General features: G+C 49.8%; 1 protein-coding gene across 1 annotated transcript in view; it reads left to right on the forward strand.

The window, feature by feature from the left end:
* Window positions 1-26708, forward strand: part of LOC134948059 (ficolin-1-A-like) — a 137908-nt gene that overhangs the window by 51805 nt on the left and 59395 nt on the right. Inside the window, exon 2 of the mRNA XM_063935819.1 lies at window positions 20065-20270. Within this exon, the coding sequence (XP_063791889.1) occupies window positions 20171-20270 (100 nt within the window). The 5' untranslated portion in view covers window positions 20065-20170. The remainder of the gene's footprint in view (window positions 1-20064; window positions 20271-26708) is intronic.

Below are 26708 nucleotides of genomic sequence, written 5' to 3' on the forward strand. Positions count from 1 at the left end.
GTCTACCTTACTGTGTAAAAGGGGGCTCTGTCTGCCTTACTGTGTAAAAGGGGGCTCTGCCTTCCGTACTGTGTAAAAGGGGGCTCTGCCTTCCGTACTGTGTAAAAGGGGGCTGTTAGGCGCCGAGGGTCCGCTCGTCAGTGCGGCCGGCGCCTAGCAACGGGGACGCCACTGTCGGATCGTGTTCCCCGTTGCTGGGTCTAAGTTTATATCATCACTGGTTTCCTGGCTGTGTAGCATGCAGCTGCACGGCATGTTGTAATTATCACTCATCTGTTTCCCTGGCCATGCAGCTTGTCAGCTGCATGGCATTTAATCCAATCAGCCTCCAAACAGCTGATTGGAAGACTCTCTGTTAAAAGCACTCCCAGGACTCCTCACAGACGCCGGTGATAGCTTCCTGTTTGCCTGATTCTGCTGCAGAGAGCGTTCCCAGTCCCGGTCTGTTCGTTTGTTCCTGTTCTCAGTGATCCTGTACTCGGAAGTTACCATCTGTTCCTGGAGTCTGATCGAGCACCTTTAACATCTGGTGGCGTTCGTGAGTCGCGGCGCAGCCGTGTGTTGCGGCTTGTCCGCTACTATTTATTATTGTGTTTATTTTGAGTTCTGGAGCTTTGCGGAGGATTCCGCTTCCACAAGATCCACTCTGGTGTCCAGCGGTGCCGGATAGGAGTGTCGGATCCGTGGATCTTTGGTTGTCCTTTTCCCTGGCGGCTAGTCCGCACATACCTTTTGATTTAGTTTAGTTAGCTTGTAACCCCTGGCTTGGTTGCTTAGTCAGAGGGCCCCTTGTTATCACCCTGTCTCGGACTTCCCCTTGTCTCCCATTAAGACCTGCGGGGGCATCGGGGTTGGGCAGACATAATCCGCCCTTCGAACGCGGCTGCCATGGGCTCAAGCAACCATAGTCTCGCAGGGGATTTCTGATAACACGGGCGAGACAACGGAGTTAGGGCGCCAGGGGTTACTAGGCTCTCCAGCTCCCACAACCTGTATTTCATTCCTGTACTCAGATCTCTGCCATAAGATCTTCTCCAGTCTGGAGTACAGGAATCGTAACAGGGGCTCTGTCTGCCATACTGTGTAAAAGGAAGCTCTGCCTGCCGTACTGTGTAAAAGGGGGCTCTGTCTGCCTTACTGTGTAAAAGGGGGCTCTGTCTGCCTTACTGTGTAAAAGGGGGCTCTGTCTGCCTTACTGTGTAAAAGGGGGCTCTGTCTGCCTTACTGTGTAAAAGGAGGCTCTGCTTTCCGTACTGTGTAAAAGGGGGCACTGCCTGCCGTACTGTGTAAAAGGGGGCTCTGTCTGCCATACTGTGTAAAAGGGAGCTCTGTCTGCCATACTGTGTAAAAGGGCTCTCTGTCTACCTTACTGTTTAAAAGGGGGCTCTGCCTGCCGTACTGTGTAAAAGGGGACTCTGCCTGCCGTACTGTGTAAAAGGGGGCTCTGCTTGCCGTACTGTGTAAAAGGGGGCTCTGTCTCTCTTATTGTGTATAAAAGGGGGACTCTGCCTGCCGTAATGTGTAAAAGGAAGCTCTGCCTGCCGTACTGTGTAAAAGGGGGCTCTGTCTGTCTTACTGTGTAAAAGGGGGCTCTGTCTGCCTTACTGTGTAAAAGGGGGCTCTGTCTGCCTTACTGTGTAAAAGGGGGCTCTGTCTGCCTTACTGTGTAAAAGGAGGCTCTGCTTTCCGTACTGTGTAAAAGGGGGCTCTGCCTGCCGTACTGTGTAAAAGGGGGCTCTGTCTGCCATACTGTGTAAAAGGGCTCTCTGTCTACCTTACTGTGTAAAAGGGGGCTCTGCCTGCCGTACTGTGTAAAAGGGGGCTCTGTCTGCCATACTGTCTAAAAGGGCTCTCTGTCTACCTTACTGTGTAAAAGGGGGCTCTGTCTGCCATACTGTGTAAAAGGGAGCTCTGTCTGCCATACTGTGTAAAAGGGCTCTCTGTCTACCTTACTGTGTAAAAGGGGGCTCTGCCTGCCGTACTGTGTAAAAGGGGGCTCTGTCTGCCATACTGTGTAAAAGGGAGCTCTGTCTGCCATACTGTCTAAAAGGGCTCTCTGTCTACCTTACTGTGTAAAAGGGGTCTCTGTCTGCCATACTGTGTAAAAGGGAACTCTGCCTGCCGTACTGTGTAAAAGGGGGCTCTGCCTGCCGTACTGTGTAAAAGGGGGTTCTGTCTGCCATACTGTGTAAAAGGGGGCTTTGCCTGCCGTAATGTGTAAAAGGGGGCTCTGCCTGCCGTAATGTGTAAAAGGGGGCTCTGCCTGCCGTACTGTATAAAAGGGGACTCTGGCTCTCTTACTGTGTAAAAATTGGACTCTGCCTGCCATACTGTGTAAAAGGGGACTCTCCCTGCCGTACTGTGTAAAAGGGGACTCTCCCTGCCATACTGTGTAAAAGGGGGCTCTGCCTGCCGTACTGTGTAAAAGGGGGCTCTGTCTCTCTTACTGTGTATAAAAGGGGGACTCTGCCTGCCGTACTGTGTAAAAGGGGGCTCTGTCTGCCTTACTGTGTAAAAGGGGGCTCTGTCTGCCTTACTGTGTAAAAGGAGGCTCTGCTTTCTGTACTGTGTAAAAGGGGGCTCTGCCTGCCGTACTGTGTAAAAGGGGGCTCTGTCTGCCATACTGTGTAAAAGGGAGCTCTGTCTGCCATACTGTGTAAAAGGGCTCTCTGTCTACCTTACTGTGTAAAAGGGGGCTCTGTCTGCCTTACTGTGTAAAAGGGGGCTCTGCCTTCCGTACTGTGTAAAAGGGGGCTCTGCCTTCCGTACTGTGTAAAAGGGGGCTCTGTCTGCCATACTGTGTAAAAGGGAGCTCTGTCTGCCGTACTGTGTAAAAGGGAACTCTGCCTGCCGTACTGTGTAAAAGGGGGCTTTGCCTGCCGTACTGTGTAAAAGGGGGCTCTGTCTGCCATACTGTGTAAAAGGGGGCTCTGTCTGCCATACTGTGTAAAAGGGGGCTCTGTCTTCCGTACTGTGTAAAAGGGGGCTCTGCCTTCCGTACTGTGTAAAAGGGGGCTCTGTCTGCCATACTGTGTAAAAGGGGGCTTTGCCTGCCGTACTGTGTAAAAGGGGGCTCTGTCTGCCATATTGTGTAAAAGGGGGCTCTGTCTGCCATACTGTGTAAAAGGGGGCTCTGCCTTCCGTACTGTGTAAAAGGGGGCTCTGCCTTCCGTACTGTGTAAAAGGGGGCTCTGCCTTCCGTACTGTGTAAAAGGGGGCTCTGTCTGCCATACTGTGTAAAAGGGAGCTCTGTCTGCCGTACTGTGTAAAAGGGGGCTCTGCCTGCCGTAATGTGTAAAAGGGGGCTCTGCCTTCCGTACTGTGTAAAAGGGGGCTCTGTCTCTCTTACTGTGTAAAAATTGGACTCTGCCTGCCATACTGTGTAAAAGGGGACTCTCCCTGCCGTACTGTGTAAAAGGGGACCCTCCCTGCCGTACTGTGTAAAAGGGGGCTCTGCCTGCCGTACTGTGTAAAAGGGGACTCTCCCTGCCATACTGTGTAAAAGGGGGACTCTGCCTGCCGTACTGTGTAAAAGGGGGCTCTGCCTGCCGTAATGTGTAAAAGGGGGCTCTGCCTGCCGTAATGTGTAAAAGGGGGCTCTGCCTGCCGTACTGTATAAAAGGGGACTCTGTCTCTCTTACTGTGTAAAAATTGGACTCTGCCTGCCATACTGTGTAAAAGGGGACTCTCCCTGCCGTACTGTGTAAAAGGGGACCCTCCCTGCCGTACTGTGTAAAAGGGGGCTCTGCCTGCCGTACTGTGTAAAAGGGGGCTCTGTCTACCATACTGTGTATAAAAGGGACTCTACCTGGCATAATCCGTTACAGGGGCTCTATCTGGTGTAATGTGTGTAAGTGGAGCTACTGTGCGGCGTAATTTGAATAATGGAGATTACTGTACAGCGTAATATGAATGGTATTATTTTGTGGCCACACCCCTTCCCCCTAAATTTTTTAAATATGGGGGGGGGGCGACGCTGTTTCTTGCACACGGCGCTAAAATGTATGAATTCATGAGGAGAGTGACAGACAAAGGAAACAAGAAAGCAGTAGGGACACATAGAAGACATAAGAGAGGTGAGCAAAGGTTGTTCAACATATACTGCTATATTGTGAATCGAAGCTTAAATTAGGAGGGGGGGCACTGTGTGTGTAAGTGGCTCTGCTGTGGGCATTGTGTGTGTAAGTGGCTCTGCTGTGGGCATTGTGTGTGTAAGTGGCTCTGCTATTGTGGGCATTGTGTGTGTAAGTGGCTCTGCTGTTGTGGGCATTGTGTATGTAAGTAGCTCTGCTGTGGGCATTGTGTGTGTGTAAGTGGCTCTGCTGTGGGCATTGTGTTTCTAAGTGGCTCTGCTGTGGGCATTGTATATGTAAAGTGGCTCTGCTGTGGGCATTGTGTGTGTTAGTGGCTCTGCTGTGGGCATTGTGTGTGTAAGTAGCTCTGCTGTGGGCATTGTGTGTGTAAGTGGCTCTGCTGTGGGCATTGTGTGTGTGTGTAAGTGGCTCTGCTATGGGCATTGTGTGTAAAGGGCACTAGTATGTGGGGCGGACAATGTGAATAAGATTGTGCTACTGTGAAGCATTATTTTGAATTGGTGGTATTCCTTGTGTGGTCACACCCCATTCTGCTGCACGCGCGCGCTTTCGGCGCGCGCTAAGCAGAAGGGGTTGGGGGTGAGGTGAGTTCCCCCACCTCTCCAGGACCACTGTAAGCCCTGTATGTATCTAGTTAGCATACTGGAACACGCACTTGAGCTTAATAAGTAAAACGAAATCTCTTAAGACGTAATCCTCACACACGTTACCGGCGTTTCTACCTGACGCAAAGGATGATACAGAAGCTGCGCAGTAACTACTAGTAACAGGATTTCAGAGCAGGACAGGAGGAAGCTGCGCAGTAACTACTAGTAACAGGATTTCAGAGCAGGGCAGGAGGAAGTTGCGCAGTAACTACTAGTAACAGGATTTCAGAGCAGAGCAGGAGGAAGCTGAGCAGTAACTACTAGTAACAGGATTTCAGAGCAGAGCAGGAGGAAGCTGCGCAGTAACTACTAGTAACAGGATTTCAGAGCAGGGCAGCAGGAAGCTGCACAGTAACTACTAGTAACAGGATTTCAGAGCAGGAGGAAGCTGCGCAGTAACTACTAGTAACAGGATTTCAGAGCAGGGCAGGAGGAAGCTGTGCAGTAACTACTAGTAACAGGATATCAGAGCAGGACAGGAGGAAGCTGCTCAGTAACTACTAGTAACAGGAGTTCAGAGCAGGACAGGAGGAAGCTGCGCAGTAACTACTAGTAACAAGATTTCAGAGCAGGGCAGCAGGAAGCTGCACAGTAACTACTAGTTACAGGATATCAGAGCAGGACAGGAGGAAGCTGCGCAGTAACTACTAGTAACAGGATTTCAGAGCAGGGCAGGAGGAAGCTGCGCTGTAACTACTAGTAACATGATTTCAGAGCAGGAGGAAGCTGCGCAGTAACTACTAGTAACAGGATTTCAGAGCAGGAGGAAGCTGCTCGGTAACTACTAGTAACAGGATATCAGAGCAGGACAGGAGGAAGCTGCGCAGTAACTACTAGTAACAGGATTTCAGAGCAGGACAATAGGAAGCTGTGCAGTAACTACTAGTAACAGGATATCAGAGCAGGACAGGAGGAAGCTGCGCAGTAACTACTAGTAACAGGATTTCAGAGCAGGGCAGGAGGAAGCAGCGCAGTAACTACTAGTAACAGGATTTCAGAGCAGGGCAGGAGGAAGCTGTGCAGTAACTACTAGTAACAGGATATCAGAGCAGGACAGGAGGAAGCTGTGCAGTAACTACTAGTAACAGGATATCAGAGCAGGACAGGAGGAAGCTGCGCAGTAACTACTAGTAAAGGATTTCAGAGCAGGACAGGAGGAAGCTGCGCAGTAACTACTAGTAACAGGATATCAGAGCAGGACAGGAGGAAGCTGCGCAGTATCTACTAGTAACAGGATTTCAGAGCAGGGCAGGAGGAAGCTGCGCTGTAACTACTAGTAACATGATTTCAGAGCAGGAGGAAGCTGCGCAGTAACTACTAGTAACAGGATTTCAGAGCAGGAGGAAGCTGCGCAGTAACTACTAGTAACATGATTTCAGAGCAGGAGGAAGCTGCTCGGTAACTACTAGTAACAGGATTTCAGAGCAGGAGGAAGCTGCTCGGTAACTACTAGTAACAGGATTTCAGAGCAGGAGGAAGCTGCGCAGTATCTACTAGTAACAGGATTTCAGAGCAGGACAGGAGGAAGCTGCGCACTAACTACTAGTAACAGGATATCAGAGCAGGAGGAAGCTGCGCAGTAACTACTAGTAACATGATTTCAGAGCAGGAGGAAGCTGCTCGGTAACTACTAGTAACAGGATTTCAGAGCAGGAGGAAGCTGCTCGGTAACTACTAGTAACAGGATTTCAGAGCAGGAGGAAGCTGCTCGGTAACTACTAGTAACAGGATTTCAGAGCAGGAGGAAGCTGCGCAGTATCTACTAGTAACAGGATTTCAGAGCAGGACAGGAGGAAGCTGCGCACTAACTACTAGTAACAGGATATCAGAGCAGGAGGAAGCTGCGCAGTAACTACTAGTAACATGATTTCAGAGCAGGAGGAAGCTGCGCTGTAACTACTAGTAACAGGATTTCAGAGCAGGGCAGGAGGAAGCTGCGCTGTAACTACTAGTAACAGGATATCAGAGCAGGACAGGAGGAAGCTGCGCAGTAACTACTAGTAACAGGATTTCAGAGCAGGGCAGGAGGAAGCTGCGCAGTAACTACTAGTAACAGGATTTCAGAGCAGGAGGAAGCTGCGCAGTAACTACTAGTAACATGATTTCAGAGCAGGAGGAAGCTGCGCTGTAACTACTAGTAACAGGATTTCAGAGCAGGGCAGGAGGAAGCTGCGCTGTAACTACTAGTAACAGGATATCAGAGCAGGACAGGAGGAAGCTGCGCAGTAACTACTAGTAACAGGATTTCAGAGCAGGGCAGGAGGAAGCAGCGCAGTAACTACTAGTAACAGGATATCAGAGCAGGACAGGAGGAAGCTGCGCAGTAACTACTAGTAACAGGATATCAGAGCAGGACAGGAGGAAGCTGCGCAGTAACTACTAGTAACAGGATTTCAGAGCAGGAGGAAGCTGCGCAGTAACTACTAGTAACAGGATTTCAGAGCAGGAGGAAGCTGCGCAGTAACTACTAGTAACAGGATTTCAGAGCAGGAGGAAGCTGCTCGGTAACTACTAGTAACAGGATTTCAGAGCAGGACAGGAGGAAGCTGCGCAGTAACTACTAGTAACAGGATATCAGAGCAGGACAGGAGGAAGCTGCGCACTAACTACTAGTAACAGGATATCAGAGCAGGAGGAAGCTGCGCAGTAACTACTAGTAACATGATTTCAGAGCAGGAGGAAGCTGCGCTGTAACTACTAGTAACAGGATTTCAGAGCAGGGCAGGAGGAAGCTGCGCTGTAACTACTAGTAACAGGATATCAGAGCAGGACAGGAGGAAGCTGCGCAGTAACTACTAGTAACAGGATTTCAGAGCAGGGCAGGAGGAAGCTGCGCAGTAACTACTAGTAACAGGATTTCAGAGCAGGAGGAAGCTGCGCAGTAACTACTAGTAACATGATTTCAGAGCAGGAGGAAGCGGCGCAGTACCTACTAGTAACAGGATTTCAGAGCAGGACAGGAGGAAGCTGCTCAGTAACTACTAGTAACAGGATATCAGAGCAGGGCAGGAGGAAGCTGCGCAGTAACTACTAGTTACAGGATATCAGAGCAGAGCAGGAGGAAGCTGCGCTGTAACTACTAGTAACAGGATTTCAGAGCAGGGCAGGAGGAAGCTGCGCACTAACTACTAGTAACAGGATATCAGAGCAGGAGGAAGCTGCGCAGTAACTACTAGTAACATGATTTCAGAGCAGGAGGAAGCTGCGCTGTAACTACTAGTAACAGGATTTCAGAGCAGGGCAGGAGGAAGCTGCGCTGTAACTACTAGTAACAGGATATCAGAGCAGGACAGGAGGAAGCTGCGCAGTAACTACTAGTAACAGGATTTCAGAGCAGGGCAGGAGGAAGCTGCGCAGTAACTACTAGTAACAGGATTTCAGAGCAGGAGGAAGCTGCGCAGTAACTACTAGTAACATGATTTCAGAGCAGGAGGAAGCGGCGCAGTACCTACTAGTAACAGGATTTCAGAGCAGGGCAGGAGGAAGCTGCGCTGTAACTACTAGTAACAGGATATCAGAGCAGGACAGGAGGAAGCTGCGCAGTAACTACTAGTAACAGGATTTCAGAGCAGGGCAGGAGGAAGCTGCGCAGTAACTACTAGTAACAGGATTTCAGAGCAGGAGGAAGCTGCGCAGTAACTACTAGTAACATGATTTCAGAGCAGGAGGAAGCGGCGCAGTACCTACTAGTAACAGGATTTCAGAGCAGGACAGGAGGAAGCTGCTCAGTAACTACTAGTAACAGGATATCAGAGCAGGGCAGGAGGAAGCTGCGCAGTAACTACTAGTTACAGGATATCAGAGCAGAGCAGGAGGAAGCTGCGCTGTAACTACTAGTAACAGGATTTCAGAGCAGGGCAGGAGGAAGCTGCGCTGTAACTACTAGTAACAGGATATCAGAGCAGGACAGGAGGAAGCTGCGCAGTAACTACTAGTAACAGGATTTCAGAGCAGGGCAGGAGGAAGCTGCGCAGTAACTACTAGTAACAGGATTTCAGAGCAGGAGGAAGCTGCGCAGTAACTACTAGTAACAGGATTTCAGAGCAGGGCAGGAGGAAGCTGTGCAGTAACTACTAGTAACAGGATATCAGAGCAGGACAGGAGGAAGCTGCTCAGTAACTACTAGTAACAGGAGTTCAGAGCAGGACAGGAGGAAGCTGCGCAGTAACTACTAGTAACAAGATTTCAGAGCAGGGCAGCAGGAAGCTGCACAGTAACTACTAGTTACAGGATATCAGAGCAGGACAGGAGGAAGCTGCGCAGTAACTACTAGTAACAGGATTTCAGAGCAGGGCAGGAGGAAGCTGCGCTGTAACTACTAGTAACATGATTTCAGAGCAGGAGGAAGCTGCGCAGTAACTACTAGTAACAGGATTTCAGAGCAGGAGGAAGCTGCTCGGTAACTACTAGTAACAGGATATCAGAGCAGGACAGGAGGAAGCTGCGCAGTAACTACTAGTAACAGGATTTCAGAGCAGGACAGGAGGAAGCTGTGCAGTAACTACTAGTAACAGGATATCAGAGCAGGACAGGAGGAAGCTGCGCAGTAACTACTAGTAACAGGATTTCAGAGCAGGGCAGGAGGAAGCAGCGCAGTAACTACTAGTAACAGGATTTCAGAGCAGGACAGGAGGAAGCTGTGCAGTAACTACTAGTAACAGGATATCAGAGCAGGACAGGAGGAAGCTGCGCAGTAACTACTAGTAAAGGATTTCAGAGCAGGACAGGAGGAAGCTGCGCAGTAACTACTAGTAACAGGATATCAGAGCAGGACAGGAGGAAGCTGCGCAGTATCTACTAGTAACAGGATTTCAGAGCAGGGCAGGAGGAAGCTGCGCTGTAACTACTAGTAACATGATTTCAGAGCAGGAGGAAGCTGCGCAGTAACTACTAGTAACAGGATTTCAGAGCAGGAGGAAGCTGCTCGGTAACTACTAGTAACAGGATTTCAGAGCAGGAGGAAGCTGCTCGGTAACTACTAGTAACAGGATTTCAGAGCAGGAGGAAGCTGCTCGGTAACTACTAGTAACAGGATTTCAGAGCAGGAGGAAGCTGCGCGGTATCTACTAGTAACAGGATTTCAGAGCAGGACAGGAGGAAGCTGCGCACTAACTACTAGTAACAGGATATCAGAGCAGGAGGAAGCTGCGCTGTAACTACTAGTAACAGGATTTCAGAGCAGGGCAGGAGGAAGCTGCGCTGTAACTACTAGTAACAGGATATCAGAGCAGGACAGGAGGAAGCTGCGCAGTAACTACTAGTAACAGGATTTCAGAGCAGGGCAGGAGGAAGCTGCGCAGTAACTACTAGTAACAGGATTTCAGAGCAGGAGGAAGCTGCGCAGTAACTACTAGTAACATGATTTCAGAGCAGGAGGAAGCTGCGCTGTAACTACTAGTAACAGGATTTCAGAGCAGGGCAGGAGGAAGCTGCGCTGTAACTACTAGTAACAGGATATCAGAGCAGGACAGGAGGAAGCTGCGCAGTAACTACTAGTAACAGGATTTCAGAGCAGGGCAGGAGGAAGCAGCGCAGTAACTACTAGTAACAGGATATCAGAGCAGGACAGGAGGAAGCTGCGCAGTAACTACTAGTAACAGGATATCAGAGCAGGACAGGAGGAAGCTGCGCAGTAACTACTAGTAACAGGATTTCAGAGCAGGAGGAAGCTGCGCAGTAACTACTAGTAACAGGATTTCAGAGCAGGAGGAAGCTGCGCAGTAACTACTAGTAACAGGATTTCAGAGCAGGAGGAAGCTGCTCGGTAACTACTAGTAACAGGATTTCAGAGCAGGACAGGAGGAAGCTGCGCAGTAACTACTAGTAACAGGATATCAGAGCAGGACAGGAGGAAGCTGCGCACTAACTACTAGTAACAGGATATCAGAGCAGGAGGAAGCTGCGCAGTAACTACTAGTAACATGATTTCAGAGCAGGAGGAAGCTGCGCTGTAACTACTAGTAACAGGATTTCAGAGCAGGGCAGGAGGAAGCTGCGCTGTAACTACTAGTAACAGGATATCAGAGCAGGACAGGAGGAAGCTGCGCAGTAACTACTAGTAACAGGATTTCAGAGCAGGGCAGGAGGAAGCTGCGCAGTAACTACTAGTAACAGGATTTCAGAGCAGGAGGAAGCTGCGCAGTAACTACTAGTAACATGATTTCAGAGCAGGAGGAAGCGGCGCAGTACCTACTAGTAACAGGATTTCAGAGCAGGACAGGAGGAAGCTGCTCAGTAACTACTAGTAACAGGATATCAGAGCAGGGCAGGAGGAAGCTGCGCAGTAACTACTAGTTACAGGATATCAGAGCAGAGCAGGAGGAAGCTGCGCTGTAACTACTAGTAACAGGATTTCAGAGCAGGGCAGGAGGAAGCTGCGCACTAACTACTAGTAACAGGATATCAGAGCAGGAGGAAGCTGCGCAGTAACTACTAGTAACATGATTTCAGAGCAGGAGGAAGCTGCGCTGTAACTACTAGTAACAGGATTTCAGAGCAGGGCAGGAGGAAGCTGCGCTGTAACTACTAGTAACAGGATATCAGAGCAGGACAGGAGGAAGCTGCGCAGTAACTACTAGTAACAGGATTTCAGAGCAGGGCAGGAGGAAGCTGCGCAGTAACTACTAGTAACAGGATTTCAGAGCAGGAGGAAGCTGCGCAGTAACTACTAGTAACATGATTTCAGAGCAGGAGGAAGCTGCGCTGTAACTACTAGTAACAGGATTTCAGAGCAGGGCAGGAGGAAGCTGCGCTGTAACTACTAGTAACAGGATATCAGAGCAGGACAGGAGGAAGCTGCGCAGTAACTACTAGTAACAGGATTTCAGAGCAGGGCAGGAGGAAGCAGCGCAGTAACTACTAGTAACAGGATATCAGAGCAGGACAGGAGGAAGCTGCGCAGTAACTACTAGTAACAGGATATCAGAGCAGGACAGGAGGAAGCTGCGCAGTAACTACTAGTAACAGGATATCAGAGCAGGACAGGAGGAAGCTGCGCAGTAACTACTAGTAACAGGATTTCAGAGCAGGAGGAAGCTGCGCAGTAACTACTAGTAACAGGATTTCAGAGCAGGAGGAAGCTGCTCGGTAACTACTAGTAACAGGATATCAGAGCAGGACAGGAGGAAGCTGCGCAGTAACTACTAGTAACAGGATTTCAGAGCAGGAGGAAGCTGCGCAGTAACTACTAGTAACAGGATTTCAGAGCAGGAGGAAGCTGCTCGGTAACTACTAGTAACAGGATTTCAGAGCAGGACAGGAGGAAGCTGCGCAGTAACTACTAGTAACAGGATATCAGAGCAGGACAGGAGGAAGCTGCGCACTAACTACTAGTAACAGGATATCAGAGCAGGAGGAAGCTGCGCAGTAACTACTAGTAACATGATTTCAGAGCAGGAGGAAGCTGCGCTGTAACTACTAGTAACAGGATTTCAGAGCAGGGCAGGAGGAAGCTGCGCTGTAACTACTAGTAACAGGATATCAGAGCAGGAGGAAGCTGCGCAGTAACTACTAGTAACATGATTTCAGAGCAGGAGGAAGCGGCGCAGTACCTACTAGTAACAGGATTTCAGAGCAGGGCAGGAGGAAGCTGTGCTGTAACTACTAGTAACAGGATATCAGAGCAGGACAGGAGGAAGCTGCGCAGTAACTACTAGTAACAGGATTTCAGAGCAGGGCAGGAGGAAGCTGCGCAGTAACTACTAGTAACAGGATTTCAGAGCAGGAGGAAGCTGCGCAGTAACTACTAGTAACATGATTTCAGAGCAGGAGGAAGCGGCGCAGTACCTACTAGTAACAGGATTTCAGAGCAGGACAGGAGGAAGCTGCTCAGTAACTACTAGTAACAGGATTTCAGAGCAGGACAGGAGGAAGCTGCGCTGTAACTACTAGTAACAGGATATCAGAGCAGGGCAGGAGGAAGCTGCGCAGTAACTACTAGTAACAGGATATCAGAGCAGGACAGGAGGAAGCTGCGCAGTAACTACTAGTAACAGGATTTCAGAGCAGGGCAGGAGGAAGCTGCGCTGTAACTACTAGTAACAGGATATCAGAGCAGGACAGGAGGAAGCTGCGCAGTAACTACTAGTAACAGGAGTTCAGAGCAGGACAGGAGGAAGCTGCGCAGTAACTACTAGTAACAGGATATCAGAGCAGGACAGGAGGAAGCTGCGCAGTAACTACTAGTAACAGGATTTCAGAGCAGGACAGGAGGAAGCTGCGCAGTAACTACTAGTAACAGGATATCAGAGCAGGACAGGAGGAAGCTGTGCAGTAACTACTAGTAACAGGATATCAGAGCAGGGCAGGAGGAAGCTGCGCAGTAACTACTAGTAACAGGAGTTCAGAGCAGGACAGGAGGAAGCTGCGCAGTAACTACTAGTAACAGGATATCAGAGCAGGACAGGTGGAAGCTGCGCAGTAACTACTAGTAACAGGATATCAGAGCAGGACAGGAGGAAGCTGCGCAGTAACTACTAGTAACAGGAGTTCAGAGCATAGCAGGAGGAAGCTGCGCAGTAACTACTAGTAACAGGATATCAGAGCAGGACAGGAGGAAGCTGCGCAGTAACTACTAGTAACAGGATTTCAGAGCAGGACAGGAGGAAGCAGCGCAGTAACTACTAGTAACAGGATTTCAGAGCAGGGCAGGAGGAAGTTGCGCTGTAACTACTAGTAACATGATTTCAGAGCAGGAGATAGCTGCGCAGTAACTACTAGTAACAGAATTTCAGAGCAGGAGGAAGCTGCTCGGTAACTACTAGTAACAGGATTTCAGAGCAGGAGGAAGCTGCGCAGTAACCACTAGTAACAGGATTTCAGAGCAGGAGGAAGCTGCGCAGTAACTACTAGTAACAGGATTTCAGAGCAGGAGGAAGCTGCTCGATAACTACTAGTAACAGGATTTCAGAGCAGGAGGAAGCTGCGCAGTAACCACTAGTAACAGGATTTCAGAGCAGGGCAGGAGGAAGCTGCGCAGTAACTACTAGTAACAGGATTTCAGAGCAGGACAGGAGGAAGCTGCGCAGTAACTACTAGTAACAGGATTTCAGAGCAGGAGGAAGCTGCGCAGTAACTACTAGTAACAGGATTTCAGAGCAGGAGGAAGCTGCGCAGTAACTACTAGTAACAGGATTTCAGAGCAGGAGGAAGCTGCTCGGTAACTACTAGTAACAGGATTTCAGAGCAGGACAGGAGGAAGCTGCGCAGTAACTACTAGTAACAGGATATCAGAGCAGGACAGGAGGAAGCTGCGCACTAACTACTAGTAACAGGATATCAGAGCAGGAGGAAGCTGCGCAGTAACTACTAGTAACATGATTTCAGAGCAGGAGGAAGCTGCGCTGTAACTACTAGTAACAGGATTTCAGAGCAGGGCAGGAGGAAGCTGCGCTGTAACTACTAGTAACAGGATATCAGAGCAGGACAGGAGGAAGCTGCGCAGTAACTACTAGTAACAGGATTTCAGAGCAGGGCAGGAGGAAGCTGCGCAGTAACTACTAGTAACAGGATTTCAGAGCAGGAGGAAGCTGCGCAGTAACTACTAGTAACATGATTTCAGAGCAGGAGGAAGCGGCGCAGTACCTACTAGTAACAGGATTTCAGAGCAGGACAGGAGGAAGCTGCTCAGTAACTACTAGTAACAGGATATCAGAGCAGGGCAGGAGGAAGCTGCGCAGTAACTACTAGTTACAGGATATCAGAGCAGAGCAGGAGGAAGCTGCGCTGTAACTACTAGTAACAGGATTTCAGAGCAGGGCAGGAGGAAGCTGCGCACTAACTACTAGTAACAGGATATCAGAGCAGGAGGAAGCTGCGCAGTAACTACTAGTAACATGATTTCAGAGCAGGAGGAAGCTGCGCTGTAACTACTAGTAACAGGATTTCAGAGCAGGGCAGGAGGAAGCTGCGCTGTAACTACTAGTAACAGGATATCAGAGCAGGACAGGAGGAAGCTGCGCAGTAACTACTAGTAACAGGATTTCAGAGCAGGGCAGGAGGAAGCTGCGCAGTAACTACTAGTAACAGGATTTCAGAGCAGGAGGAAGCTGCGCAGTAACTACTAGTAACATGATTTCAGAGCAGGAGGAAGCTGCGCTGTAACTACTAGTAACAGGATTTCAGAGCAGGGCAGGAGGAAGCTGCGCTGTAACTACTAGTAACAGGATATCAGAGCAGGACAGGAGGAAGCTGCGCAGTAACTACTAGTAACAGGATTTCAGAGCAGGGCAGGAGGAAGCAGCGCAGTAACTACTAGTAACAGGATATCAGAGCAGGACAGGAGGAAGCTGCGCAGTAACTACTAGTAACAGGATATCAGAGCAGGACAGGAGGAAGCTGCGCAGTAACTACTAGTAACAGGATATCAGAGCAGGACAGGAGGAAGCTGCGCAGTAACTACTAGTAACAGGATTTCAGAGCAGGAGGAAGCTGCGCAGTAACTACTAGTAACAGGATTTCAGAGCAGGAGGAAGCTGCTCGGTAACTACTAGTAACAGGATATCAGAGCAGGACAGGAGGAAGCTGCGCAGTAACTACTAGTAACAGGATTTCAGAGCAGGAGGAAGCTGCGCAGTAACTACTAGTAACAGGATTTCAGAGCAGGAGGAAGCTGCTCGGTAACTACTAGTAACAGGATTTCAGAGCAGGACAGGAGGAAGCTGCGCAGTAACTACTAGTAACAGGATATCAGAGCAGGACAGGAGGAAGCTGCGCACTAACTACTAGTAACAGGATATCAGAGCAGGAGGAAGCTGCGCAGTAACTACTAGTAACATGATTTCAGAGCAGGAGGAAGCTGCGCTGTAACTACTAGTAACAGGATTTCAGAGCAGGGCAGGAGGAAGCTGCGCTGTAACTACTAGTAACAGGATATCAGAGCAGGAGGAAGCTGCGCAGTAACTACTAGTAACATGATTTCAGAGCAGGAGGAAGCGGCGCAGTACCTACTAGTAACAGGATTTCAGAGCAGGGCAGGAGGAAGCTGTGCTGTAACTACTAGTAACAGGATATCAGAGCAGGACAGGAGGAAGCTGCGCAGTAACTACTAGTAACAGGATTTCAGAGCAGGGCAGGAGGAAGCTGCGCAGTAACTACTAGTTACAGGATATCAGAGCAGAGCAGGAGGAAGCTGCGCTGTAACTACTAGTAACAGGATTTCAGAGCAGGGCAGGAGGAAGCTGCGCACTAACTACTAGTAACAGGATATCAGAGCAGGAGGAAGCTGCGCAGTAACTACTAGTAACATGATTTCAGAGCAGGAGGAAGCTGCGCTGTAACTACTAGTAACAGGATTTCAGAGCAGGGCAGGAGGAAGCTGCGCTGTAACTACTAGTAACAGGATATCAGAGCAGGACAGGAGGAAGCTGCGCAGTAACTACTAGTAACAGGATTTCAGAGCAGGGCAGGAGGAAGCTGCGCAGTAACTACTAGTAACAGGATTTCAGAGCAGGAGGAAGCTGCGCAGTAACTACTAGTAACATGATTTCAGAGCAGGAGGAAGCTGCGCTGTAACTACTAGTAACAGGATTTCAGAGCAGGGCAGGAAGAAGCTGCGCTGTAACTACTAGTAACAGGATATCAGAGCAGGACAGGAGGAAGCTGCGCAGTAACTACTAGTAACAGGATTTCAGAGCAGGGCAGGAGGAAGCAGCGCAGTAACTACTAGTAACAGGATATCAGAGCAGGACAGGAGGAAGCTGCGCAGTAACTACTAGTAACAGGATATCAGAGCAGGACAGGAGGAAGCTGCGCAGTAACTACTAGTAACAGGATATCAGAGCAGGACAGGAGGAAGCTGCGCAGTAACTACTAGTAACAGGATTTCAGAGCAGGAGGAAGCTGCGCAGTAACTACTAGTAACAGGATTTCAGAGCAGGAGGAAGCTGCTCGGTAACTACTAGTAACAGGATATCAGAGCAGGACAGGAGGAAGCTGCGCAGTAACTACTAGTAACAGGATTTCAGAGCAGGAGGAAGCTGCGCAGTAACTACTAGTAACAGGATTTCAGAGCAGGAGGAAGCTGCTCGGTAACTACTAGTAACAGGATTTCAGAGCAGGACAGGAGGAAGCTGCGCAGTAACTACTAGTAACAGGATATCAGAGCAGGACAGGAGGAAGCTGCGCACTAACTACTAGTAACAGGATATCAGAGCAGGAGGAAGCTGCGCAGTAACTACTAGTAACATGATTTCAGAGCAGGAGGAAGCTGCGCTGTAACTACTAGTAACAGGATTTCAGAGCAGGGCAGGAGGAAGCTGCGCTGTAACTACTAGTAACAGGATATCAGAGCAGGAGGAAGCTGCGCAGTAACTACTAGTAACATGATTTCAGAGCAGGAGGAAGCGGCGCAGTACCTACTAGTAACAGGATTTCAGAGCAGGGCAGGAGGAAGCTGTGCTGTAACTACTAGTAACAGGATATCAGAGCAGGACAGGAGGAAGCTGCGCAGTAACTACTAGTAACAGGATTTCAGAGCAGGGCAGGAGGAAGCTGCGCAGTAACTACTAGTAACAGGATTTCAGAGCAGGAGGAAGCTGCGCAGTAACTACTAGTAACATGATTTCAGAGCAGGAGGAAGCGGCGCAGTACCTACTAGTAACAGGATTTCAGAGCAGGACAGGAGGAAGCTGCTCAGTAACTACTAGTAACAGGATTTCAGAGCAGGACAGGAGGAAGCTGCGCTGTAACTACTAGTAACAGGATATCAGAGCAGGGCAGGAGGAAGCTGCGCAGTAACTACTAGTAACAGGATATCAGAGCAGGACAGGAGGAAGCTGCGCAGTAACTACTAGTAACAGGATTTCAGAGCAGAGCAGGAGGAAGCTGCGCTGTAACTACTAGTAACAGGATATCAGAGCAGGACAGGAGGAAGCTGCGCAGTAACTACTAGTAACAGGAGTTCAGAGCAGGACAGGAGGAAGCTGCGCAGTAACTACTAGTAACAGGATATCAGAGCAGGACAGGAGGAAGCTGCGCAGTAACTACTAGTAACAGGATTTCAGAGCAGGACAGGAGGAAGCTGCGCAGTAACTACTAGTAACAGGATATCAGAGCAGGACAGGAGGAAGCTGTGCAGTAACTACTAGTAACAGGATATCAGAGCAGGGCAGGAGGAAGCTGCGCAGTAACTACTAGTAACAGGAGTTCAGAGCAGGACAGGAGGAAGCTGCGCAGTAACTACTAGTAACAGGATATCAGAGCAGGACAGGTGGAAGCTGCGCAGTAACTACTAGTAACAGGATATCAGAGCAGGACAGGAGGAAGCTGCGCAGTAACTACTAGTAACAGGAGTTCAGAGCATAGCAGGAGGAAGCTGCGCAGTAACTACTAGTAACAGGATATCAGAGCAGGACAGGAGGAAGCTGCGCAGTAACTACTAGTAACAGGATTTCAGAGCAGGACAGGAGGAAGCAGCGCAGTAACTACTAGTAACAGGATTTCAGAGCAGGGCAGGAGGAAGTTGCGCTGTAACTACTAGTAACATGATTTCAGAGCAGGAGATAGCTGCGCAGTAACTACTAGTAACAGAATTTCAGAGCAGGAGGAAGCTACTCGGTAACTACTAGTAACAGGATTTCAGAGCAGGAGGAAGCTGCGCAGTAACCACTAGTAACAGGATTTCAGAGCAGGAGGAAGCTGCGCAGTAACTACTAGTAACAGGATTTCAGAGCAGGAGGAAGCTGCTCGATAACTACTAGTAACAGGATTTCAGAGCAGGAGGAAGCTGCGCAGTAACCACTAGTAACAGGATTTCAGAGCAGGGCAGGAGGAAGCTGCGCAGTAACTACTAGTAACAGGATTTCAGAGTAGGACAGGAGGAAGCTGCGCAGTAACTACTAGTAACAGGATTTCAGAGCAGGAGGAAGCTGTGCAGTAACTACTAGTAACAGGATTTCAGAGCAGGACAGGAGGAAGCTGCGCAGTAACTACTAGTAACATGATTTCAGAGCAGGACAGGAGGAAGCTGCGCAGTAACTACTAGTAACATGATTTCAGAGCAGGACAGGAGGAAGCTGCGCAGTAACTACTAGTAACAGGATTTCAGAGCAGGAGGAAGCTGTGCAGTAACTACTAGTAACATGATTTCAGAGCAGGACAGGAGGAAGCTGCGCAGTAACTACTAGTAACAGGATTTCAGAGTAGGACAGGAGGAAGCTGCGCAGTAACTACTAGTAACAGGATTTCAGAGCAGGAGGAAGCTGTGCAGTAACTACTAGTAACAGGATTTCAGAGCAGGACAGGAGGAAGCTGCGCAGTAACTACTAGTAACATGATTTCAGAGCAGGACAGGAGGAAGCTGCGCAGTAACTACTAGTAACAGGATTTCAGAGCAGGGCGGGAGGAAGCTGCGCAGTAACTACTAGTAACAGGATATAAGAGCAGGACAGGAGGAAGCTGCGCAGTAACTACTAGTAACAGGATTTCAGAGCAGGACAGGAGGAAGCTGCGCACTAACTACTAGTAACAGGAGTTCAGAGCAGGGCGGGAGGAAGTGGCGCAGTAACTACTAGTAACAGGATTTCAGGGCAGGAGGAAGCTGCGCAGTAACTACTAGTAACATATTCCGAAATACGGAATATTCCGAAATACAGACTTTTTTGAGTGAGAGTGAGATAGTGAAACCTTTGTTTTCTGATGTCTCAATGTACACACACTTTGTTTAATACACAGTTATTAACAATATTGTATTAAATGATCTTCAGGCTGTGTATATAAGGTGTATATGAAACAAATGAATTGTGTGAATGTAGACACACTTTGTGTAATGCACAAAGTTATAAAAAAAATTGGCTAAAATGACCTTCAAGGTGTGTGTATAAGGTGTATATGATGTGTATAAGGTGTATATGATGTGTATTAGGTGTATATGATGTGTATAAGGTGTATATGATGTGTATAAGGTGTATATGATGTGTATAAGGTGTATATGATGTGTATTAGGTGTATATGATGTGTATAAGGTGTATATGATGTGTATTAGGTGTATATGATGTGTATAAGGTGTATATGATGTGTATAAGGTGTATATGTAACATAAATGCATTCTGTGCTTAGATTTAGGTCCCATCACCATGATATCTCATTGTGGTATGCAATTATTCCAAAATACGGAAAAATCCCATATCCAAAATTCCTCTGGTCCCAAGCACTTTGGATAAGGGAGACTCAACCTGTACTATATTTTCTCCCTCCCTCTCCGCTCCACATAATATTCTGCATGACGCCCCGTCCCCCTTGTTAGAAGTCTTTGTACATTTGTGTGTCTTTGTAGACCTGTTTGCTTGTTTGTTAATTACAACACAGCTTCTCTTCTATGTACTCAGGTAAGTTCCCGTCACAGCGGGTCAGCGACCTCAGGTCACGCCCCATGCCACTACAGCTGGGAGAGAGGTGAGAGCGGATCCGCAGAACAGAGGCTGAGCCCCCGGAATGCAGGCAGACATGAGAGGACCTATCCTGGTTGTACTGTGCGCCCTGATAGCGACGGCGGTGTGCCGGACTGAGGACACGTGCTCCGCTCACTCGTTAGGTAACGGCACATCTTACACAAATCATCAGAAATTATAGATTTCATTGTAATGTTGGCTGTAAGAGAGATGATAAATGCAGCTTCTGCAGACAGCAGTGTGTCAGGTTTCACTAGATCTATTGCCTGTTATTTATATAGCGCACGCATAGTCTGCAGCGCTGTACAGAGTACTCAGTCATTGGCACTATGGGGTCATTATTTCTCTGTAGCCACTTACCCTACCAGAATGTTTTTGAAGTGTGTGATGCAGGGGCGTATCTAGGGTAGGGCGAGTGGGGCACGTGCCCTGGGCACCTTGGCAGGCCCAGGAGAGGGGGGCACCGCCGGCGGCCAGGGCATCATGCCCCACTCGCCCCCGTCAACCCGAAATGTGAGGGGAGGAGAGCGCAGCGTCTCTCCCTCCCCTCACCGCCGCTGCCAGCACTAGCAGCGCTGCGTTGTCCGGTCTCCGGCGTTAGCCAATCAGAGCTTGCGGACCGGCTCCTGATTGGCTGCCGGTCCGCGAGCTCTGATTGGCTAGCGAACCGGCGCCAGACAGCTACCGGAGACCTGGAGCGGTGAGGGGAAGGAGAGGCGCTGCGCTCTCTTCCCCTCACATAACAACAAGCAGCCGGTGAGTGCCCAGGGGGGGGCGCGCCTCTAGTGTGAGGAAACCGGAGCACCCGAGAAACTCAAACACGGTGAGAACATACAAACTCCACACATATATGTCCTTTGTAACAATCAAACCAAAGACCTCATTGCTGTGAGGCTGACAGACAGCCACTGTGCCACCATGCTGTTATAAACTCTGGGGGGGGTCAATTTACTAACGCGCTGAGTATCACTGGGATACATGAGAGTTCCAACACTTAAATTTACTAAGAATAGTGTATAGACACCCATACACTACTAGCCACCCATACACTACTAGCCACCCATACACTACTAGCCACCCACACTACTAGCCACCCACACACTACCAGTCACCAACACTACTAGCCACCCACACGCTACTAGCCACCCACACTACTAGCCACCCACACGCTACTAGCCACCCACACGCTACTAGCCACCCACACGCTACTAGCCACCCACACACTACTAGCCACCCACACTACTAGTCAATCACACTACTAGCCACCCACACTACTAGTCACCAACACACTACGAGTCACCCATGCTACTAGCCACCCACACACTACTAGTCACCCACACTACTAGTCACCCACACTACTAGTCACCTACTCTACTAGCCACCTGCACACTACTAGCCACCAATGCTACTAGCCACACACACTAATAGCCACCCACGCTACCAGCCACCTACACTACTAGACACCCACACACTACTAATAAACCACACTACTAGCCACCCTAACACTACTAGCCACCCATGCTACTAGTCACCCACACACTACTAGTCACCCACGCTACTAGTCACCCACACTACTAGTCATCCACACTACTAGTCACCTACTCTACTAGCCACCTACACACTACTAGTCACCTACTCTACTAGCCACCTACACACTAATAGCCACCCACGCTACCAGCCACCTACACTACTAGACACCCACACACTACTAATAAACCACACTACTAGCCACCCTAACACTACTAGCCACCCATGCTACTAGTCACCCACACACTACTAGTCACCCACGCTACTAGTCACCCACACACTACTAATAAACCACACTACTAGCCACCACGCTACTAGTCACCAATGCTACTAGCCACCCACACACTACTAGTCATCCACATGCTACTAGACACCCACACACTACTAGCCACCCACTCTACTAGACACCCACACACTACTAGCCACCCACTCTACTAGACACCCACACACTACTAGCCACCCACGTTACTAGTCACCCACACACTACTAGCCACCCACGCTACTAGACACCCACACTATTAGCCACCTGCACGCTACTAGCCACCCATTATACTAGCCACACAATACTAGCCACCCGCACTACTAGTCATCCATACACTACTTGCCGCCCACTATACTAGCCACCCACACACTACTTGTCACCAACTCGACTAGCCACCCACACGCTACTAGCCACCCATGCTACTAGCCACCCACATGCTACTAGCCACCCACACCACTATCCACACACACGCTACTAGCCACCCACACGCTACTAGCCACCCACACGCTACTAGCTACCCACATGCTACTAGCCACTCACACTACTAGCCACCTACACACTACTAGACACCCACACTATTAACCACCAACGCTATTAGCCACACAATACTATCCACCCGCACTACTAGTCATCCATACACTACTTGCCGCCCACAGTACTAGCCACCCACACACTACTTGTCACCCACACACTACTAGCCACCCATACACTACTTTCTCACCCACACACTACTAGTCACCAACGTTACTAGTCATCCACATTACTAGACACACACACACAAGACCGGCTCCAGGCCTACTAGCACCCTGAGCAAGAAAATATAAAAGCCCCCCCCATGCGCGTACCGAAGGCGCGCTCCAGGAGAAGTGGGTGTGGCCTCTGGAAAAGTGGGCGTGGCCTCGTAACTTCATATTATCAGACTATAAATATATTTTCAAACCCCCCTCTACGCACACAATTAGCAGCCTTACACATAACAGCCACAGTAGTGCTCCTTACACACAATGTCTCCAGTATAGTGTCAGATACACATAATGTCTCCAGTATAGTGCCAGATACACATAATGTCTCCAGTATAGTGCCAGATACACATAATGTCTCCAGTATAGTGCCAGATACACATAATGTCTCCAGTATAGTGCCAGATACACACAATGTCTACATTATAATGCCAGATACACATAATGTATCCAGTATAGTGTGAGATACACATAATGTGCAGTGCCAGATAGATATAATATGCGCACTGAAACACTTTGCGGCAAACAGAGCACGTTAGACACTTTGCACCAGGTAGAGCACTGAGACACATTGCACCAGGTAGAGCACTGAGACAAATTGCACCAGGTAGAGCACTGAGATGCATTGCGCCAGGAAGAGCACTGAGATGCATTGCGCCAGGAAGAGCACTGAGACGCACTGCGCCAGGTAGAACACTGAGACGCATTGCGCCAGGTAGAGCACTGAGACTCATTGCGCCAGGTAGAGCACTGAGACACATTGCGCCAGGTAGAGCACTGAGACACATTGCGCCAGGTAGAGCACTGAGACACATTGCGCCAGGTAGAGCACTGAGAAACATTCCACCAGGTAGAGCACTGAGACACATTGCGCCAGGTAGAGCACTGAGACACATTGCGCCAGGTAGAGCACTGAGACGCATTGCACCAGGTAAAGCACTGAGACGCATTGCGCCAGGTAGAGCACTGAGACACATTGCGCCAGGTAGAGCACTGAGACACATTGCACCAGGTAGAGCACTGAGACAAATTGCACCAGGTAGAGCACTGAGACACATTGCGCCAGGTAGAGCACTGAGACACATTGCGCCAGGTAGAGCACTGAGACGCATTGCACCAGGTAAAGCACTGAGACGCATTGCGCCAGGTAGAGCACTGAGACGCATTGCGCCAGGAAGAGCACTGAGACACATTGCGCCAGGTAGAGCACTGAGACACATTGCGCCAGGTAGAGCACTGAGACACATTGCGCCAGGTAGAGCACTGAGACACATTGCACCAGGTAAAGCACTGAGACTCATTGCGCCAGGAAGAGAGCACTGAGACTCATTGCGCCAGGTAGAGCACTGAGACACATTGCGCCAGGTAGAGAGCACTGAGACACATTGCGCCAGGTAGAGAGCACTGAGACACATTGCACCAGGTAAAGCAATGAGACACATTGCGCCAGGAAGAGAGCACTGAGACACATTGCGCCAGGTAGAGAGCACTGAGACACATTGCACCAGGTAGAGAGCACTGAGACACATTGCACCAGGTAAAGCTCTGAGACACATTGCACCAGGTAAAGCACTGAGACACATTGCACCAGGTAAAGCACTGAGACACATTGCGCCAGGTAAAGCACTGAGACACATTGCGCCAGGTAGAGCACTGAGACAAATTGCACCAGGTAGAGCACTGAGATGCATTGCGCCAGGAAGAGCACTGAGATGCATTGCGCCAGGAAGAGCACTGAGACGCACTGCGCCAGGTAGAGCACTGAGACGCATTGCGCCAGGTAGAGCACTGAGACTCATTGCGCCAGGTAGAGCACTGAGACACATTGCGCCAGGTAGAGCACTGAGACACATTGCGCCAGGTAGAGCACTGAGACACATTGCGCCAGGTAGAGCACTGAGAAACATTCCACCAGGTAGAGCACTGAGACACATTGCGCCAGGTAGAGCACTGAGACACATTGCGCCAGGTAGAGCACTGAGACGCATTGCGCCAGGTAAAGCACTGAGACGCATTGCGCCAGGTAGAGCACTGAGACACATTGCGCCAGGTAGAGCACTGAGACACATTGCACCAGGTAGAGCACTGAGACAAATTGCACCAGGTAGAGCACTGAGACACATTGCGCCAGGTAGAGCACTGAGACACATTGCGCCAGGTAGAGCACTGAGACACATTGCACCAGGTAAAGCACTGAGACACATTGCGCCAGGTAGAGAGCACTGAGACTCATTGCGCCAGGAAGAGAGCACTGAGACTCATTGCGCCAGGTAGAGCACTGAGACACATTGCGCCAGGTAGAGAGCACTGAGACACATTGCGCCAGGTAGAGAGCACTGAGACACATTGCACCAGGTAAAGCAATGAGACACATTGCGCCAGGAAGAGAGCACTGAGACACATTGCGCCAGGTAGAGAGCACTGAGACACATTGCACCAGGTAAAGCTCTGAGACACATTGCACCAGGTAAAGCACTGAGACACATTGCACCAGGTAAAGCACTGAGACACATTGCGCCAGGTAAAGCACTGAGACACATTGCGCCAGGTAGAGAGCACTGAGACGCATTGCGCCAGGTAAAGCACTGAGACACATTGCGCCAGGTAAAGCACTGAGACACACTGCGCCAGGTAGAGAGCACTGAGACACACTGCGCCAGGTAAAGCACTGAGACACATTGCGCCAGGTAGAGAGCACTGAGACACATTGCACTAGACAGAGCACTGAGCGACAACACTACATGATATGCCCCCCAGCAGTGCCAGCTACATGTGACATGCCCCCCAGCAGTGCCAGCTACACGTGACATGCTCCCCAGCAGTGCCAGCTACACGTGACATGCTCCCCAGCAGTGCCAGCTACACGTGACATGTCCCCCAGCAGTGCCAGCTACACGTGACATGCTCCCCAGCAGTGCCAGCTACACGTGACATGCTCCCCAGCAGTGCCAGCTACACGTGACATGCTCCCCAGCAGTGCCAGCAATGCGTGACATGCCCCCCCAGCAGTGCCAGCAACACGTGACATGCCCCCCCAGCAGTGCCAGCAACACGTGACATGCCCCCCCAGCAGTGCCAGCAACACGTGGCATGCCCCCCCCCAGCAGTGCCATATAAATAAATGCCCCCACAGTGCCAGATACATAAATGCCCCCCCCAGTGCCAGATATGCTCCCACAGTGCCAGATACATAAATGCCCCCACAGTGCCAGATACATAAATGCCCCCACAGTGCCAGACACATAAATGCCCCCACAGTGCCAGATACATAAATGACCCCACAGTGCCAGATACATAAATGCCCCCACAGTGCCAGATACATAAATGACCCCACAGTGCCAGATACATAAATGACCCCACAGTGCCAGATACATAAATGACCCCACAGTGCCAGATACATAAATGACCCCACAGTGCCAGATACATAAATGCCCCCACAGTGCCAGATACATAAATGCCCCCACAGTGCCAGATACATAAATGCCCCCACAGTGCCAGACACATAAATGCCCTCACAGTGCCAGATACATAAATGCCCCCACAGTGCCAGATACATAAATGACCCCACAGTGCCAGATACATAAATGACCCCACAGTGCCAGATACATAAATGCCCCCACAGTGCCAGATACATAAATGCCCCCACAGTGCCAGATACATAAATGCCCCCACAGTGCCAGACACATAAATGCCCTCACAGTGCCAGATACATAAATGCCCCCACAGTGCCAGATACATAAATGACCCCACAGTGCCAGATACATAAATGACCCCACAGTGCCAGATACATAAATTACCCCACAGAGCAGATATGACCCCACAGTGACAGACACATAAATGCCCCCACAGTGCAGATGACCCCACAGTGACAGATATGCCCCCACACAGTGCCCGATGATCCATAAATGCCCCCCACAATACCTGCGGCGGCGCTGGGAGGGGGAGTGCTGCTGTCTGAGGGAGCGGGACTGGAGGACTTTTCCCAAATGGTTGAGTGCTCCATGTGCGCGGCGCCGGCGTCTGACGTCAGATGCTGGCGCGCACACACAGTT

The sequence above is a fragment of the Pseudophryne corroboree genome, chromosome 8 (genome assembly GCF_028390025.1).
Source record: "Pseudophryne corroboree isolate aPseCor3 chromosome 8, aPseCor3.hap2, whole genome shotgun sequence".
In the NCBI taxonomy this organism is placed as follows: Eukaryota; Metazoa; Chordata; class Amphibia; order Anura; family Myobatrachidae; genus Pseudophryne; species Pseudophryne corroboree.